The sequence below is a fragment of the Crocodylus siamensis genome, chromosome 2 (genome assembly GCF_052110815.1).
Source record: "Crocodylus siamensis isolate JL-2025a chromosome 2, ASM5211081v1, whole genome shotgun sequence".
NCBI lineage: Eukaryota > Metazoa > Chordata > Crocodylia > Crocodylidae > Crocodylus > Crocodylus siamensis.
The window spans coordinates 266,522,862-266,543,259 of record NC_143396.1 but is presented as its reverse complement, the minus strand read 5'-3'; the positions used below and the strand labels follow the sequence as shown (position 1 = coordinate 266,543,259).

General features: G+C 45.4%; 1 protein-coding gene across 4 annotated transcripts in view; it reads right to left on the bottom strand.

Moving 5' to 3' along the window:
• The window catches only part of UNC79 (unc-79 subunit of NALCN channel complex), a 189,973-nt gene that overhangs the window by 130,440 nt on the left and 39,135 nt on the right, over positions 1-20,398 (bottom strand). For all 4 annotated transcript variants that reach the window (XM_090034994.1, XM_090034993.1, XM_090034995.1 and 1 more), the window contains 5 exons: positions 10,113-10,343; positions 9,202-9,392; positions 8,218-8,341; positions 6,410-6,550; positions 1,313-1,534 (listed from right to left, as the gene is read on the bottom strand). In XM_090034994.1, the coding sequence (XP_089891120.1) occupies positions 1,313-1,534; positions 6,410-6,550; positions 8,218-8,341; positions 9,202-9,392; positions 10,113-10,343 (909 nt within the window). The remainder of the gene's footprint in view (positions 1-1,312; positions 1,535-6,409; positions 6,551-8,217; positions 8,342-9,201; positions 9,393-10,112; positions 10,344-20,398) is intronic.

Here is a 20,398-nt window from a genome sequence, read left to right as displayed (position 1 = left end):
AATGGAGGAGATACTTTGGCAGGTTTTACATTTCTTGTCCCAGCATGATCTGGATCCATTCGATGTTTTTTGGACGATACAAAGTTTGCTTCTGGTGATGAGGTTGGCGAGGTTCAGTGCTTGTTTAAAGGCTAGATGGGTGGTTCTGGAAAGATCTCTTTAGGAATTGGGTCTGCTTCTAGTATGGGTTGCAGTTATCTGTGGGTGCACATTTCTCACAAGATAACCACTCCCTCCAATTGCTCAATTCTGATCTTCAAAGGGAATTTACAAAACACCTTTTGCAGATGAGCCTACAAACTTCACTTCATCCACGTACTGGATACAAAAAATTATAGACTAAATACAGACATTGGATTTTATGGCACATTATAACCTGCCTATCATCTGATACCAGAGATAACATCTCTAAAATTTACCAGCTACATTCTATATCCAGGTCACCATTTCCTTCCCCCCTACCTGTCTCTCACCCATTGTCTCTCAACACCACATATTTGCATTTTCACTGACTTGCATTCTTGCATACTGGATTTTATCTCATCCAGGAAGAGCACAAAAGAACTGCAGATGCTCCCTCTGCCTGAAGAACAGTGTATGTACCCGAATTCTTGCAAAGAAGAATTTTTCCAACTATTTTAGTTGGTCTAATAAAAGATATCAGATTTACCCAAAGACTCTTGTCTGCCTACTTCCTGAAACCAACATAGGTACAACCAACACCCCTAAAATACTGACAAATGCACCTTGGTTTTCACCTGAAACAATGTTCATACCATCTTTTGTACCAGTTTATCTAATCCAATTTAAAATTACATTTTTAGTTTAACTGGTGCAACTTCACATGCAGACAGCCCTAAACAGATTTCACAGGCACATTTATTAACTTTTGATTTTGGGGTTTATCCAAACATGGTAATAAGTGGGTTCTTTCCAATTATTCCTAAATATTAGCATATATGTGTTTAAGCATTTAATTAATTAATCAAATCTCCTCCATGTCCTAATTAGAATGCTGCAGCATCACTGCAGCATCAAATGTATTAAGCTCCTGCACATTTTACAATGACCATGGGACACTTTAACTAAACCTCATTGAATGAGGTTTAACATGTCCCGTGGCCATTTTGAAATGTGCAGGAGTTTAATACATATGAAAGTAAGGGGGTTTAATTAGAGCGGCTGCCTGAGAACCACTCTAATTAAAATGTGCCTCCCCCACCCCCAACACCCACCTCCAAGCACATGTATAGGCAGCCATAAATTTCATTTTTGCATCAGTTTACCAAGAACATTTTCTCTCTGTCGGTACCTGCTTCAGGATGAGATCAAACATCAGTATGAAGCAATTCAGATTCATTTCATCATCATCACATTCAAAGTCAATGGTCTTTCCTCCAGGGTGTCCAAAATTCTTGAACGGACTTCGAAAAGGACTGTGAACAGGGCTGCGAAATGGGCTCTGGAAAGGACTTGGGAAAGGACTCAACATGCTATGCTGAACCCTGCGTCCGGGGTCAGAGGCAACACTCACCTGAAGAAACAGAGGACAGACACACAGATCAGTCTGAAACTCCTGAGTATTGTGCTGGTGTATATGGGAGAAAACTCAGACCCTACAGCTTTACTTTTTCCTATCATAGCTGTTTCTGTAAAATGTAGTGGGTCATCTTCTGCATTCTTGTATGTACTAGCATATGTTAGAAAGCTCACATCAAATCTGTGCCTGGTATAACTCCATGGACTTAGTTATACCTGGGAGGAACTTAGTATAACTTTAGCCACAAAATGGGTACAGATGGTAAAGCAGCCTAAGCTACACTGATGTGACATTATGCAATAGGACAAAACACTCTAACAGGAGTGTCAGGGCATGTGTAAATGAAACGGGGGCCCTAAATTGAAGCAGTGGGTTTTAAAAAACACCACTTCAATTTAGGGCTGATTCAACTCCCGTGTCATGCACACATCCCGCTGACTTACCGCCTCTCTGGCAGAGAGGGGAGGGTGAGCTGCCAACAGGTGGAGCAGTCCCTGGGCTGCGAGGGGGAGGGGCTTGTGCTTCCCTCTACAACAGTGACAGCCCCCCCAAGGCGGCACCCACCCACAGGCATGCAGCTCAGGCAGTCCTGAGGGGCACTGCAGATACAGAGGGAAGCACTGGGCCCCCATGCAGCTCAGGCAGGTAGGCTGCAGGGAGGGGGAAAAAAAATCAGCTCACTGTTTTTCTTCAGCAGAGCCTGCTTTCCCGGGCTGCTGCTAGGCTGCTTGCAGGGCTTCCTGCAGAGCCATGGAGCTGCGCAGAGCCTGATGCTTCACTCCACGGCAGTAGGGGCAGCAAACTAAAGCTCCTCAAAGGATTTTTGGTTTGCTGTGCCCCAAGTCATTTAAGGTGCATTACACCGCCGAATTTCCTACAACGGCTGGAATAAATGTGCAATATGCTGCCAAGACGTGCAAACACCGACACCATTAAAGTGGTGCAAAAGCATTTAGCCCACTTTAAAGTGTTGTGCACACACCTCTCTCATTTCTTCTACACACAGCCTCAGTGATTGATTACAAGAAGGTATATCAACAGAACAGTGTCACCAAGACTATCCCCAGCTGGTAGAGGTAGGTGAAGAACAACTGGAAGGAGGATGTAAAATAAAACAATGCAGACACAAATAATTTATACCCACACACAGAAGGGCCATATGCCATTCAGCTTCTACCTGGAGAATTGCTGCTTTCCCAGTAGAAAACATAAATGTACAGATGTTCAGGATTTTTCTCTCAGACCAAAAATGGTGGTTCCAAAAGGAAAATAATCCAGGAACAACCAAGGTTAAAGCTATCCCAGGAGAGTTTCTCCTGGGAAAGAAAAAGCCTAAACAAGTTCCTTTTTGAGAGAAGCTACAGCACAGTCCTCCAGCATCCCAGGGTGCTTTGCTCCCATCCTTTCCCTCACCCATCCCAGAAGACAATCTTTTCCTTAGGCTGGACCCTACTGTTACATCCATACAGGGAGAAGAATGCACACCCTTCACAATACCCACATTATGCTTCAGTTCCCTGACAGGCTGATCTTGAGCAGTCTAGGTCAGCCAATCAGGGTTGCCCTGTGCACTGCTGCCATCTGTCCCCAGACAGAGTGAGGGAAGCTGCAGAGCATGGTGAGATGTGTGGACAGGAGCCCCCTGGCTGTACAGTGTCAGCATGGAAAACTCTCTCCTCTTCAGGGGCTCAATATTCACATTTCTGTTGTGGGGTCTCCAAGTAGGTTTTCTAGCAGGAAAACAGACCCAGGAGAATTCTTCCAAATCATCTGAATGTGCCTATGCAGCCTGCAATAGGTATTCTTTAACCACTCTCAGCAATACACATAGAAACCCTACAGTGTAGAAGGGAAGTCCAGTGCCACACCACATAGTTTGTTCCTAGGCAACCTACTATCTGATATACCAGGTAGTAAAAGTGTGTGTTTCCTCTGCATGGGATTCAGGAGTGATCCTATACTAGCTGTGTTACTCGTCAGATCTACTTTCTGTAATGCCAGTGTTAATTAACTCATATGAGGATTAGCTTACCCAGAGAAATTTCTGTTTCTCACTTTTTTAGTCCCTCTTAGGCAGTAGTGGAGCAAAGGATCTGATCTTGTATTTTTAAGCTGTCTGTCAGAAATTCCATGTGTTATATCATTAAGAAACATTCCTCTGACATGTGGTACAGCACTGTGAAGTAACCTAACCACACTAGTTTTTTCCCTGAGTTCTCACTGTGCCTGCAGACTCACACTTGCTTTAATACCACAGTAATCAAACTCTGATTTTAATTTTAAGCATTTTATACAGTTAAAGAAAGCAAAAGGATATGCTTCTGATGCTTTTTAACAATGACCAGGGACTGGGAAACAATGAAAAATGGGGGGGAAACTGTGGCTTTTTCCTTTTAACTGAGAAAAACATGGCTTTCTCATGTTAATGAAGAAACACATGGATTTTCCACTTTTGTAAAGAGCGCTCTGCAGGCTGTCAGAGTTCCAGCCTGCAAGGGGCTGGGGGGCAGTGGAAGGCAGGGGATCAGGCAGAGATGCATGCTCATGCCTACACATGGCCACCAGGCAGCCTGGAGAGCAGCTCCCACAGGTAAATCTAGTGGGGGAGAAGTGGGGATTGAGGCCCCCATAGTGAGGGCGGGGGGGAGTTGAGCAGGGCTGGGGCTGGGGCTGTTGCCCAGCCAAGTGGTGTGTGGGGCTTGGGCTGGAATGCGCAGCTACAGGCCCTGGCAGGGAGCAGAACAGGGCCACAGGTGGCTCATCGGGGGGACAAAGGGGGCTGGCACCCCACCACTGCACACACTCCCACAGGGGACAGGAGGACACGTGCCCCTCCGATCTGTACGCGGGGCGGAGGTGAGGCCAGGGGTGGATGCAGACTTCCTGCTGTGGGCTTGGGCTCCCTGCCTTGCTGCCCTCCCCCAAGGTCTCCACGGCCCAGCAGGTGGGACCCAGTGTTGCTGCTGTGAGCCCTGCACTACCCTGGTGAGGTTCCCCCTGCCCACCCAGCAGCAGTGGGGGTGGTGGCAGAGTTGTGCCCTTCACTGCTCTCAGGCAGGCAGGGAGCACCTCGCCAGGGTGGCACAGGCTTTGCAGCAGCAAGGAGCTTCCCTGTTTGGCCCCGCTCTGCCCTGCCATGCTGGGTCCCACCTGCTGGTCTGCAGAGCCCCTGCAGGGAGGGCAGCGGGGCAGGGAACCTGAGCCCACAGTGGGCAGCCTGCACCAGCCCCCCCCAAAATGAGCTCCGCTTCAACTGTACCACCCATGGGGGAGGGAGAACCTGGATCCACGCTCCACTCCACTGCAGCAGCCGCCACCTCCCGTGGACGACAGCTGGGGTTCAGGCACTGCTGTGGCAGGCAGGGGATTGTGGAACCAGATCCCTGCCCCATAGCCCTGGCAGCTGGGGGCTCCCTCAGGCAAGGCAGGAGGCCATGGGTAAGGGGCACCAGCAGGGGTGAGAGAGCTATGGGTGGGGAGTTAGGGGTACCAGCAGGGCCAAGGGGGCTGTGAGTGGGGAGTGAGGGGCCTAGACCTGCATCCTGGTGAGCAAAGGGGGCAGGGGGAGCTCAGGTTTTCCGTGATAAAAAACCCAAAATTAAACATCAAAATTAACGGTATTTAGAATTTATTTTATTATAGTGACTGAGGCACTAGTAGGCTTCCAAATTGCTTTAAAATTGTAAATATATGAATAAAAACATTGTGTTCAATTGATACCTATATATATAGTGGGGTTATATTTTAATCACAGATTTGGGGGGGTTTAATAAGAGACGCTGCAATTTTTAAACAGAGAAAATGAGGATCCCTGATAATGACACATACTTGTGTTTCTGCTGTATAGAAAATAACAGTGTTTCAAAAGTGAAGTGAGGACCGATTTTCAGAATTCATGCACTTGTATCAAGAAATGTATTTCCTTACTGTTCACAGTTTCTCTACCTAGGAAAAATGAATTAATTGTGGAAACTAGAACAAGACAGATGAAAACTTTTCAAATAGAAGAGCTGTTAAAGAAGTATTCAATCAAATGCCCGATTAAATAGGTTACAAAAAGGTTAGGTTTTAAACTGGTTCAGCGCATAACAAACAGCCTAGTCAAGTTCTATGGTCATCTGGTAATTTCCTCTGCATTATGAGTATCATGCTTTAAAGACCAGAGGAGAGAGAAATTGAGAGTAGATTAATTTAGCTCCAATGACTGAATATGCTTCTGTCACAAGGAATTCTTCCTCAGAAAGTCTCTAACACAGTTTGCCTCTGGGACAAGAGTTGGCTGTTAACAATAAGTTATTCTGGCTATTTCAGGAGTTTGAAAGAAGCTGCTGCCTCTTCTATCAGAGGTAAATGGCAGCCGAGGAAGTGGAGGGTTAAGTGAAACCAAAAAATGAAAAAGCAGAATGAAGGACAGGGAAATTAATTCTGTTCTGTCAGTACTTTCAGGAAGGGCTGCGTGGAACAAGAATGAGAAAGCTCACCCTAGGTGACTAGGTGTTCATAAAAAAATGCTGGTTGATGGCAGTCAACAGCAGATACAGAGAATAAAAATTTGGAAAAGATAACAAGACAAGATAAATACTAATGCTTAACTATTACACAGGTTACTGTACCAAGTAAAACCATTCATTCAGAAAGACTGCACAACCAGGCACTGCCTGCATCATATTTACCAATTCTTAATTTACAAATTAAAGCTGATCAAGTGATAGGCTGTCATTAATTCAAGAAGTTGTCTCATTTTTATCACTCAAAATATGTACTTTGTCTCCAATCAACAGTTGCTGACATAACTAATAAAGAGTTTTTCAATTTTCATCCGTAACACACAAGAAACACTGTTCTAAGGTGAAAATAAATGCAAATTACCCTTCGAGCAGCAAGATTTCCTGCCAGTTCACTGACTCTTGATTTCCTTTGATTTGCTAATTCTTTGACTGAATTAACTCCGTCGGAAAACATACTGATTAGCAGCTGGAGAGGAACCACAATATCTAATTCAGACAACACCTGATGAAAGACATAAAAAAAAGCATTTCAGAGCTGATAAAAATTGCTATCTCTAGAAATACATTCATCACATAGATCAGCTTTATCAAGGTACAAAAGCACATTCCTAATTTCATGCATATAGGTAGCTTGAACAAAAACATTGGTACTAGCCATGTGCTTAAAGTTAGGATGGCCTTGTTTCTTGTTGACTCAGAGAACCAAAAGACCTGGCGAACTGCGACAAAGAGCACTTTCCAATATTCCTGTGAATAAACTAGACATCTCTCTGATTGCATCTCAGGTCCTTTTTTTCTCACAAACATTCATGCGTGGAAGGTTTTCTTCACAGGAAAAACATGTGAAGCAAAGTGTCAGAAATACTAGGATGAATAAATATTCACTAGTTGTTGTTGGCATTATTATCTGTAGGCCAATGCTGTTCCAAAGGCTCCAGTCAAGTTGGTTCCCATAGCCATTTGTCCACACTACTGACTGTAGCAGAGCTTGCTTCAAACGAGTAGCTGCATGAGGACAGTAATTCTTGTGTATTAGATACAAGTAGCTGTCTAACCATGGAAGCACTGGCCTTAGTACAGGATACCACTTGAGCACCAAGCCACATTCCTGGAGGAAAAGGAGCAGGGTTGAGCTCCATGTTGCTACAGCTGCCTTCCTGCTAGTACCTAAGTTACTCAGCTAGCTTAAGTATTTCCAGACTAGCCTGCAGGGTTGACCTACCATGAAAGGTTATTTTCATTATTCTGCAATAGATCTTCAATATCCAACAGAGTTGGATAATTCACGAACAACCCAAGGGTTCCACTTGTTTGTAGGTGACCAATCTCATGCAGCACATCGCAAGAGGGAATTTTCATGGTGACCATTTCATGAACAAGTCAGAGACAAAAATGGGCTTACTCAAAATGATTTCATCCGACAGTTGTTCACACCAAATGAACTTGCAAAAATCACTGTTTGTTGATAGAAAATTTGCAAACCAAAAAAACCTGCTAAAGTTCCCCAGCAAATAGTTCACTTTACATTCACCACAAATAGCTCTCTTCAGAGCAGAAGTGATGATTGCAGGTGTTGTTTCAGATGTGCTGTTGTAAATTGCATGAGATCTTGAGTGAAGCTGCTTCACTCCCAGATGAAATTTGGAGGCACAATCTGTCCTGTAGCTGCTCAATATGCAGAGGAAGTTTTCTGGATTCAATATACACACTGGCAGCAGGTGGCCAGGTTTGTGGGTCTGAACAGAGGGGGATTAAGGCCACAGCAGAAAGTGGGTCTGAAGGACTCCAAATCCAATCCAACTTTTCACAAAATGGGAATGCTAAAAGTCCCTTTGCAGTCTTAGAACCACATTCTGTGGCAAGTTAGAGCTGGGGAAGAAACGAGGCAACTGGCTAGTCCACAACCTACAGTCAGAGGAAAAGCCTTCCACAAATGTCTAGCCTTCCACAAAAGGCTAGACATTTAGCTGAAGATGAGAGAGATGAGAAAGTAATACATAGCCTCCCTTTTTGTGCTGAGCTACCTACCTGTTCCTAGTAGGGGTAAGCAAAGGGAAAAAAAGACACTTTGATACTTTAAAAAACGTTGATTTGAAAAAGGTTCAAATAGCTCTTCCTTGCCTAAACCACAAGCTGGTTTAGCACAACCCACTGATGAAGGACACTTACATGCAGCCAGAGCAAAGCCTGCTCTTGCACAGAAGATGGATATCCTGTGAACCGACAACTAATGAAACCAAACATCTCCTCCATGGAAAAAGGAAGAGGACAAAGTTCAATATCAAACATTTTGCTGCAGAACAGAAGAACAGAAACATATGATGAATGGCTTGCCATTATGTGCAGCACATAGCATACAATACATGAACAATAAATAACATATCAATCAAAACTGAGTATTACTAATATCTTACTAATGAGATATTTGCACCCTTATTTTGCATCATACAGGCAATGTGTCACTTGCAACTGGGTTGCTGGTACAACTCTTTCTGAATGTTGGGGGTCACTCCTGAGATTGCTGGGTCTGTCATACATCATAAAATCTGAATTAAATTCCAAAGGGTGTCCAGTCAGTCTAAGCAGAAAGCTTGGGAAGATAAGCTATCAATAATATTTGTATTTGTTATCAATAATTTTATCCCCACTGTATATAAATATTCCTTACCCCACTTCTCCTCAGTCATTATTGATGTCCTATATATACTAGAAATGGACCTCAGCTGTGGGGAACCATAACTTTAAGAGGAGCTGTCACAGGCCAGTTGGAACCAGTCCTTGTGTTGTTGTGCAGTGGCTCATGTACATAATGCTAACCACTCAGCACTCAGGCAGCTCCTAGGAGCAGTACTGGGGCCTGCTGGACTCACAGACCACTCAGATCAAAGGCCAATTCAGCCTTATTTGTGGATTTGGATACAGATCCAAAAATAAAAAGAACCATACAATGAAACTGTCTCAAAATCTGGAGGTCTTTGGAGTGACGCCTAGCCCTAGTAACACTGGAGTTGCATTTGTTCAGTTTCTTACACTGCACATGAACACAGCAGTTCTGACTGGCATTTTTATTCCTTGTGAATTGATTTCCCAGTGCCAAGCTCCTTGTCAGTTACACACTTGCCATCCTAATAGCTCCTGTACATTGCTACATACCTTAGTACTTCCCTGAACTCTTTCAGTTGATTATCGGGCACTTCTGTCCTAATGGCTTCCAACCACTCTGGCATGACACATTCCCACACCGGCTGGTTTATTACATTGTATGGAATCAAGCAGAGGATTCGATTCAGACCTTCCTTCAGTTGTGTCACAGCACTACAGGATTTGTCCCAGTATCCACCAACCTGAGGGTATTTCCATGAGTAATGTCTGTTAGTTACTTTCATCATTTTTATTTGTTGTTTGTATGGCACTTTGAAGCCATGAAATCATGATAAATGATCAATAAAAAAGTTCAGTACAACTCCCAAGTCAGCCCTGGGGACTGCATTTTTTTTCATAAGAACATGTACCTTGCTCATCACAAGACTGATCTATTTGATCACTGGGGATAGTCTTTTGTGACATGGATCTAACACTTGGCCTTTTATGTTGAATAACCTGTCCTTTTAATTTTTTTAATCCCTCTTTTATTAAGCGATGGGTCTGAGTTATGAGAGTCAATACATATTTCTAAGCAAATACATACAGAGACTAATGATTCTAACTAATCACAGCTTACTTCACTAATGGCTATGGGAATATCTGGTACTTTTGCTTTAGCTACTAGTGGATTCAACCAGCCAACAATTACTCTTTGTTTATCAGTGCAAATGTTGTGGTTGATTCTGGCTGTGCATTGCCCTTATAAATCCTCTCATGTTCTCCTGGTACAATACAACTAAAAGGATTTAAAAGAGGGGCAACCATAGGCCAAATTCTATTCACTCAGTGGTAGACAGAAGTCTGTCTTCTTCAATCTGAGAATTGAGTTTGGACCTTAAAATGTCTAAATTAACATAGCAAGATGTTAAATTCTGGGCTTTTCTAGGAACCCTCAGACAAATTACAGCATGCATTCTTACCCTGGCAAACTCCATTGGTTTAGGAAGCAGGCACATGACCATGACATCAAATCGAACATCACAAACCGTCTTCAGCCATTTGGTAACAAACTGGGGTTTGAGTTTCTCCACCAGGCTACCAACTTCATCATCCATCATATAAGCTGTGGAATGAAACCACTGGAAGACCATACTAACCAGTCTAGCTAAACTTTCAGTAGGTGTATTCTCACTGGGAGTACAAAGGCTCACCTAGAAGACAGCAAAAAACAAATCTCATTTTCAGTTACCCTAGGGTACAGTGGCAATTGTTAGGGGAAGAGTCGAATGAGGGTATGTATTTTTTTCAAAAGTGCTCTCATTTCTCTGGGATTCCACTCTGTAGACTTACCATCAAAAAAGATATTTGACAGGAGGGGTTGACAAATTTCCTGTTTCAGAAGCATTTTTTTAAAAAAAGGTTCCAAATTGTCAAATAACCCATTTTGATATAATGATACTGAAAAGGTTTGTGGGTTGAAATCATTTTTCTTTGTCACAAAAGTACTGAAGCAAAGCCATTTAGTTTTTTAGGTTTATCTGGCAAAGTTAGGCTTTTTAGAGTCAGTGACATTGATCATACTTGCTTTATGGCAATGTAATTCATTTGACTGAAATACAGTTACAATTGTTTTGTACCAGCACAACCAAAAGAAGGATTAGGATTGCACTTCATAATTCTTTTGTAATTATCAAATGTGTACATACATCCATCAAAATGGTAGGTTAGCAATTGAAGAACTGCATTTTGAGAAGGGGCACCAAGTGCAGTGATGAGAGGCAGAGTGGCTTGGTCCTGACATACAGGGCTGCATAAATTAACAGACAGAAGCTGGTGTGTGCTGAGGCAATGAAGAGGGTAGGCAGGCAGGCAGGTAAAGGAGTCTGAATGAAAGGGACAAAAAATGGAATAAGGAAGATAAAAAAGGCTAGTTCATATAATCAGAAAGAATGGGGTTGAGAAAAACCATCTCTGTTCCCTTCTGTTAAATGAACTGTGAGGCAGAAAGGTTTACCCTTTTTTCTAATAGACCCTTTCCATGTAAAATAACTAACTTGCAGAGGTTTTCAGACTGTGGTACACAGACAGTTGGTTGTTGATATATCCCCTCATCCTATTTACATGCTAGATGACATTTATATTCTATTAAATGTTTGCCTGTTGTTATTTTTCTGTGTAAATATAACAGGGAACTGGCTCCAGTCCCTGTTCCAGCTGAGAAATGCTGTCAGGGCAGGGTCAGGGAACAAACTTACTCTGAAGAATGTAGTGGGGTTGAACAGCCGCCAGCGCAGCCGGAGGAGAGATCTATGTGCAGTCTGGGGCAAAAGAGCCAAATCCCAGCCACACATGGTCACATGCAGAAGGAGCAGGCCCTCACTGATTCACAAAGAATCCCGGTGGACTAAAAAGAAGTCAGCATCCACGGTCACCCAGAGAGAGGGGATGGCACAGTGAGCTGAGAACGCTGTGCACACTGTGTGGACATACGGAGCTGGGATTTCCCAGGAGTGGCATGGGGACCCAGTGGTTTTGTCTGGTCATCCGGGAAGGCTCAGGATAGGACTAATGAATGATACTGAGTGAGTGAAGAGGAACCCACCAGCAGAAAGGAAAGTGAGGTTTCCATGGAGATAATGAGCTAAGCATGAGATCCCATACTATTGATAAAGTGCTGGTGATCGTACAATTGTGGAGCCTCACATGCTTATTAGAGGCAAAGGGACAATTAATTGAATTTGTATAAGGTACAGAAACTGATAGGTCCAGGGAGAATTAACTGATCTCCTGTGAATCAAGGGAGCCTGTGGAATTCATTAATGATTAATTGCTATTCTATGGATTAAAAGAGACTGTTGAATGCCTTGATAATTAATGGATTTTGTATAAATCAAGCAAGACTGTGGAAGTAATTGATAATTGATTATTCTTCCATGAATTAAGAGAGACTGCATCTTCCGTGAATCATGCGAGACTGTTAAATTCATTGATAATTAATTGATCCTTTATGACATTGTGAGATGAAGTAGCTAGTGACCGGCATTCCTGACTAGATGAAGAATTGATTGAGTCACATCAGGAAAGGCTTGAAAGGAGACATCAGGGTGGGAACTTATAAAGGAGGATACAAAAGTGAACATCTCCAAGTACATGAACAGCAACTGGATCAAAAGGAACTGACTGACAGTTACTGTCCAAGGAGTACAACATCCCCAAGATAAGGCCACAGATTTGGCTACCCAGCCAGGAGTAGTAAGAAGCAGAGTATAGGGGTGGGAGGATCCCTGCAAAGAGGGTAGGCTTCCACCAGGTTGTTCTTTGCTCTTCTTAACATATAACCTCCCTTTAATTTTCTTAACAAGGCACGGCAGGTACGAATGAAGGGAAATAGAGGCGGACACCTGGTAGATGGGGACAAGAGAGGCAGTTTTTGCCTCACCTTTGTAGAATAAGTCAGAGATGTGCTGCAATCTCACAAGGGGAAAAGGTCCTAACTTATTGTAAATGGGTAGGAGATGACTACAAAATCATTTCTTTATTCCACATCATGGAAAAGTCTGAGACTCACAGAATCATAGAGTATGAATGGATCTCATGGGCTATCTAGTCCAAGGCACTGCAGGATGTGCTATTCCTAAGCCACCCCAGACAAACACTTATCCAGTCTCTTCTTGAAACCTATAGCGAAGAAGACCCCACAACTTCCCTGAGCAACTTGTTCCACTGTCCTACTGTTCTTACACATAAGACGTTTCTGCTTTGCTGCAGTTTAAACCCATAATTTCATGGTAAGGGAGACCAGCTGTTCTCCCTCTTCTTCACAGCAACCTTTACAGTTCCCTTATTAAATCTCTTTTTCTCCAAATGACAAGTTCAGCTCTAGTGGACAAGGAAAGGATATTTATTATATTAGAGGTGATCTAGGCAGATCCATGTAAACCAAAGAGGGGGTTAGTGGAAAATGCAAGCTTTCTGTTAGCTTTGGTCAACTTGACTTTTTACCTCAAGACTTTCATTCTGACTTGCAGGTTTAAGGAACCCAAATCTGAAAGTGAAACTAGGTCAAATATATTCCACCTCTTTTTTTAGACAAGAACTTGATAAAGCACAAATCCACCTGACTAATGAAAATAACCCTCCCCCCAAATTCTTAGTATATTAACTCAGATTCATGCATGGACTTTCACAATGAGTCATGACTTAGTTTTAGTTTTGAAACAAACCCCAGAAGTGAATGAATTTATATGGATGGGGACAGTTTATTACAAACATTTACAGAACCAAGGAGGAGGACTGAAAGCATGTTCTTAAAACTTTGAAATGGATTTAAAAGTGAGTTGGAATTCTGTAGAAAAAAGGGAATTCTTCTGGGATAGAAATGGTGTCAAAACATCAGGCAATAAAGTAGAAAGAGACAAATGAAGATGCAATTAGATGTAAAAAGACACGATCTGGTATGCAGAAGAACTCCCTTTATATTTATCACTAACAATATCACTGAATTTCTGGGAATTAATCCGAAAGAAGAAGTTTTTTACATGGGAAGAAAAGTGAATGTGAACAATACTGGGATCACTTTTATAGGTAGTGAATGCATCTACACGAGACATTTACTTCACAGTTGACTAATTAGCTATGCAGTAAAGGTCTCACATCTGCATGTCTGCATGTGTAGGACTATTAGGCCACAGCAGACTAATAAACTCCACAGTAGGATAATATGTGTAAATACAAGTACTATCCTGCTGTGGAGTAAAAAGCTCCACAGCAACACATGTGTAGATGCAGCCCCAGCTGTCTGTGGCATGAGGGTGTTTCAGTGCAAGGGCTGCCTGCCATCTAGCCCCATGCTGAAGCACCCCTTCTGCAGCGCATTGAACTAAGAGAGAAGCCCTGGACTGACAGACTGCCAGCTGCCGCTGCAGCTGCAGCTGCTCCAGCCTAGCTCAATGTGCTGTGATCCCAGGCACACATGCAGACACAGCACCTGGGAGCAATAAGCTTATTATTAATATAAATAAGTTTATTTATTTGCACTAATTTCACCTATAGATCTGAAACAGGAGAAAGGGAAGAATGAATGAATGCAGAAAATGTGTATTCTAATCCCACCAGGATTCACCCTAGGGGTGAACAGGTGGTTTGTGTTTTACCACAGCCAGCCAAAGCTGTGCAGGAAATGCAGTGAAGAGGGGCATTTAGCTTTGGTCTGCCGTTATACCATATGCTCAATATGTAGGAAGAAGGGCCACCTGGCAAAAGATATAAAGGGGGAAAGTGACACAGCCTCTGTGGGGACGAAAGGTATGTGTTCTACTCTTGCCCCCCAGTCCTTTGCAAATAGAGCAAGGCAGTAAAGAAAGGAGGAGAACAAATAGCAGGAGGAAAAGGAATGAGAGGCACCTGTGAAAGAGGATGCAGAGCCTGAGGAGCAGGTAGAAGAATCAGAAGAGGAGGATAATGATTGCTAGAGACAGTCAAAAGGGAAAGAGGAAGACGAGACTCCAGCCTTAAGTTCTATCCATAAACATCAGGACCCATTTCTCTCCTCTCATCAAGGACCTCCCTACCTCCCCACAGAGAGCTAAAAGCCAAAGAGAAAGAAAAGCAACAGAATGCAGAGAAAGGGAGCACTGCATCACTGAAAAAGGAACTAAGGGAAGAGAGCAGCTCAGAGGAAGAAGGAGGGTCACAGAAGGAGAAAAATGAGATGGAATGGCAAAAAGTTAGAAAAAAGAGAAAGAAGGAGAAAGGAGGAGAAACCAAATGACTGAGGTAAAGGGTAGAGGGGAAAGAAGCAGAGCCCCAGCTAAGCTCCTTTGCCAGTAGTCTCTCCTCCTTGGGTTTCTCCCCACTACAAAGCCCTGACCATCCAGAAGAGATTTTCACCAGTGAGGAGGATTGGGTGGACAAGTTGCTAGAAGAGTCAGAAGTAGAAGAGTTTGGGAAAGCAACAGATATGATAATGGGAGAAGAGGGATCATAGAAAGAGGAGAAGACAGAGGAAAGCCTGTAAAGAAATAAGCTAACATCAGATAAATGAAGGTAAAACAACATTTTAAACCAAAATGTTAACTATAGCTTCTCTAAACATACAGGCTGTACTAAATAAGCACAAATGGAATATGACTGAAACATATCTAGCCAAGATAAAGGCAGATATTATCTGTATACAAGAATGTGAAATACCAGCAGCAAAAAATTACATAGGATATAAGACGGTGGAAATGGGAGCCATCTAGCTGGTCTGGCTCAAACATTAACAGAGCAACAGGTGTAGCAGTGCTAATTAAGAACCCACGTATCAAGATCAAGAGAAGAAAAGAAGTGGTGGGCAGGAAAATGCTGGAAGTAATGACCAGAATGAGTGAGAAAATATTTGAGATCACAAATGTCTATGTACCAGTGGATTGAGAGGAGAGGTGCAGATTCCTGGAAAAACTGGACATCAGCATGACTGGTGAACCACCTTGTGTAGGTGATTTCAACTGTGTATAGTTTCACAGTTTCATAGTTTCTAGGGTCGGAAGGGACCTGAGCAGATCATCTAGTCTGACCCCCTGCCATGGCAGGAAAGAATACTGGGGTCAAATGACCCCAGCAAGATGTTCATCTAACCTCCTCTTAAACACCCCCAGGGTAGGAGCCTGCACCACTTCTCTTGGAAGCTGGTTCCAGACCCTAGCCACCCTGACCATGAAGTAGCGCCTCCTGATATTTAACCTAAACCTACCCTCTGCCAGCTTGTGACCGTTATTCCTGGTCACTCCTGGCAGTGCTCGGGGAAACAGTGACTTCCCCAATGCCTGCTGGTCCCCCCTGACTAGTTTATAACGGGCCACTAGATCCCCCCTCAGCCTTCTCTTTTGGAGGCTGAACAGGTTCAGGTCCCGCAGCCTGTCCTCATAGGGCCTGCCCTGCTGTCCCCTGATCATACGAGTGGCCCTCCTCTGGACCCTCTCCATGCTGTCCACATCCCTCTTGAAGTGTGGCACCCAGAACTGGACGCAATACTCCAGCTGCGGCCTGACCAGTGCCGCACAGAGAGGAGGATCACCTCCTTGGACCTGCTCGAGATGCATCTGTGGATGCATGCCAAGGTGCAGTTGGCCTTCCTGACTGCCTCCCCACACTGCCAGTCCATGTTCATCTTGGAGTCAATGATGACCCCCAGATCCCTTTCCGCCTCCGTGCTAACAAGAGGGGAGTTCCCCAACCTGTAGGTATGGTGCCGGTTGTTCTTCCCGAGGTGCATCACCTTGCACTTGTCTGTGTTGAAGCCCATCCTATTCTTGTCCGCCCACCCTTGTAACCTGTCTAGGTCTGATTGTAGCCTGTTGCATCCTTCCAATGTGCCCATGTCCCCCCACATCTTAGTGTCATCAGCAAATTTGAACAGGGTGCTTTTTACCCCCTCATCCAAATCACTGATGAAGCTGTTGAACAGTGCGGGCCCGAGGACCGAGCCCTGCGGAACCCCACTGCCCACGTCCTTCCACGTTGAGAAGGACCCATCCACCACCACCCTCTGGGTGTGGCCCTCCTGCCAGCTGGCGACCCATTTGACTGTGTGGGTGTCTACGTCACAGCCCCCCAGTTTCTTAATGAGAACAGGGTGAGAGACAGTGTCAAAAGCCTTCCAGAAGTCCAGGAAGATTATATCCACTGCTACCCCTGCATCTAACAATCTGGTGATCTGATCATAAAAGGCCACCAGGTTGGTCTGACAGGACCTGCCACTGATGAACCCGTGTTGGTTGCCCCTAAGCATGCAGTCCCCTGCTGGCCCCTCCTGGATGTGTGCCAGCATAATTTTCTCGAACAGCTTGCCTAGGATCGAGGTGAGACTAACCGGCCTATAGTTTCCCGGGTCCTCCTTCCTGCCTTTTTTGAAGATGGGGACCACGTTGGCCCTCTTCCAGTCCTCCGGTACCTCACCAGAGCACCATGAGTGCTCATAAAGTTGTGCCAGGGACTTGCAATGACCTGCGCCAGTTCCTTTAGAACTCTAGGGTGGAGATCATCCGGGCTGGCTGACTTGAATATGTCCAACCCCTCCAGAAGCTCCCTAACTAAATCCTCGCTAACCCATGGCACAGGTGTGCCTCCCCCGGGGCCCGAGGGGGGCCCAGCAGGGAGGTGGCTGTTCTGGTCCCTATTTAGGAAGACAGAGGCAAAGAAATCGTTAAATATGTTAGCTTTGCTGTCTGGTGTGACGACCAAGTTTCCCATAGTGTCCTGCAAGGGTCCCACATTGCCTGGGACCTCCTTTTTACCCCCTACGTATTTAAAAAAGGACTTCTTATTGTCCTTACTCTGGGAAGCTAGTCCCAGTTCCATCTCTGCCTTGGCCTTCCTAACTACCCCCTACATCCCTGAGCAACTACAGAATAGCCCTCCCTGGTGATGACCCCTTCCTTCCATTGGGTGTAAGCCTCCTTTTTAGCAAGGAGACATTCCCAGATGCTTTTGGTGAGCCACGGAGGCTTGTGTGCTCTCCTGCTCCCTTTGATCCTCGTTGGGATTACCTTCCTTTGGGCTTGGAGGATTGTCTCCTTAAGGAGCGACCACTCTCCTTGGACACCTGGCTCCCCTCCCCTCTGGGACCTCAGTGCTTCTCCAACTATCCTCCTTAGCTCGTTGAAGTTTGCCCTCCTAAAATCTAGGGCCGCTGCCTTACTGCATGCCTTTGCCACCTTGCGCTGGATGGTGAATTCCAGCAGGCGATGATCGCTGTCGCCCAGGTGGTCGAGCACCCGCAGCCCCCTCACCAGGTCATCACCCGTGGCCAGCACTAGGTCCAACAAGGCGTCCCCCCTGGTGAGGCTGTGCACCTCCTGGGTTAGATGGAGGTCCTGCACTCTGGCCAAGAACCTACATGAGCGTTCAGACCTGGCTGACTGCTCTTCCCAACAGATGTCCGGGAAGTTCAGGTCCCCCATGACTACCACATCCTTAGCCTTCACTACCTCTGTGAGCTGACCCAAGAATTCCTGGTCAAGCTCTACTCCCTGGTTGGGAGGTCTGTAGTAGACTCCCACCGTTAAGTCCCTTTCCCCTCGACTGCCTTGTACTCTAACCCAAAGCACTTCAGAGTGCCCCTCCACTGACTCTTTGCTAATTAACGAGGATGTGTATTCCTCCTTAATATAGAGCGCCATGCCCCCACCTCTCTTTCCTATCCTGTCCCTCCTGTACAGCCTATAGACCTTGACATTGACCGCCCAATCATGCGTTTCGTCCCACCACGTTTCTGTAATCCCCACTATGTCCAGGATGACAAGCACAGGACAGAAAGAATGAGAGGCGAGCAGGAACCGCAGATGAATCAAGTCATCAAAGATCCTAAACAAAATAATCACACACAACAACTCGCAGGATATGGGAGAAAAAGTGGGAAAAAATTACCGTCACAAGAGGAGATGCAACAGAGAAGTTTCTCACGGATTTACCTTATCCTGACATTGAAGCACTGCACAAAGAGAGCACATCCAGATGTGTCTGTACGTTTGGTTCCCCAGAGACAAGTAGCAGCAGTGCACCTTGCACCATTACTACTGGTTCCCAGGGAATGCCTGTGCCACATGTGCTTTGGCATGTGGCATGTTACCCCGGGGCAGGGTAGGGAAGGCTGGCCCCAGCAGCCTTATCTGGGGTCCTGGGGGCCTCCCAGGGCAGCAGTCATGGCAATTCTGCTGCGCGGAGCCTGGCTGACAGCAGTGTGGCTCCAGGTGTCCTGGCTCCACTTTTCATCAGCGCACACTGTCCAAGCGTGCATTGCTCGGGGGGGGGGTGTTCCGCAGTCTTTTTTGACCCCTGGATATCCAGGGGTCAAAAAAACCCACGGGGAAAAAACCCATCACAGCACACACTCAGGCAGTACATCCTTGCACTGCAGAGAACACCAGACTGTGTGGTATGTGGTGCTGCAAACATGTCTGCAGCACCACATACCGCACAACTGTGCTCGTCTGGACATGCCCAGAGGGTGTGTCCACACATGCAGACATGTGCACTTGCAGCAGCTCAAGTAGCAGTGGCACAAATTTTGTGCCAGAAATTTGTGCCTCAGCACACATGCCTGAACATGCACTTCGGTGTGGGACAAATAGTGCCACTTGGGGCAAACTGACCCTGCAAAGCTACTCCTGGATCTTTGGCCAGGGGGAGCTAGAGGTGCAGGCCAGCACCTGTGCTGGCCCCAGCAGTATAAAAACCTGCCCTGGTGAGCAGGTCAGGGCTGCTTGCCCTCATGAGCTTCTGAGACCCAGCCAGTTGGTATCTGTGGACTATCCCCTTGTGCCAGCTGGACTGCTGAAGCTACCCTAACCTAGAGTGCCCCCTGCACCCTCTAACCACTGCAGCACTCAGGCAGTAGGGGCTGCTGCCTCGCTGTGACCTGCTGCCACCTGCAACAGCATCTGCCCCCTTGGACCTGTGGTCCCATAGCTGCATGCCTGCCAGACCTGACAGGGACTGTAAGGCCATCTGGGCTCTGGTATGGGCACTGCAGCAGAGCTGGCTGCACCTCTGGGCCAGCTGCCAGTGCACCATGGCTGCACAGTTGGCCTTCACACAGCACTGCTATCATGTCTTCTGGTGCTCCTGCTCTGCCAATCTGGGCTGCTATTGTCTGGAAAATGTGCTTGTTGTGGTGACCCACTTTGAACTGTCAAAGCAATCCAAATGGCCAGGAGGTCAGCCACCTCATCTGCCCTCCAGCTGCGTCCCCAGTGCTGGCCCTGGGCAGGCTCCTCTGCCTAGGTCCTGCCACTTGCCTTACCAACAGGGATCCTGGTGTTCCCTGTTTAAAAATTACAAATTCTCTGATTAAAAAACCCAAATTCTCTCATTAACATACCCAAAATCTGTGTTCTTCCATAATTAAAATGAAATACCACTATGTATATCAATAAAACATTGAGATAGATATATATATATATAGAAATCGGTTGGGCAATGATTTATTGATATATTTACAATTTTAAAGCAATTTGGAAGCCTACCGGTGCCCCTATCATCATAAGAAAATGAATTCTAAATATCTGTACACTTTGGTGTTTGCTTTTGGTTTTTTATCATTGAATAATCAGAGCTTCCCCTGCTCCTTTTGCTCACCAGGATGTGGGAACAGTTGCAGCTGGACCTGCAGCTGCTTTGTGGCACTAAGCAGCACTGATTTGGCAGTGCCCTGCCCCTGCCTATGCCCTTGCTCCTCACTCCCAATGTACAGCCCCACCAGTCCCTCTAACTCTTGATCTGCAGC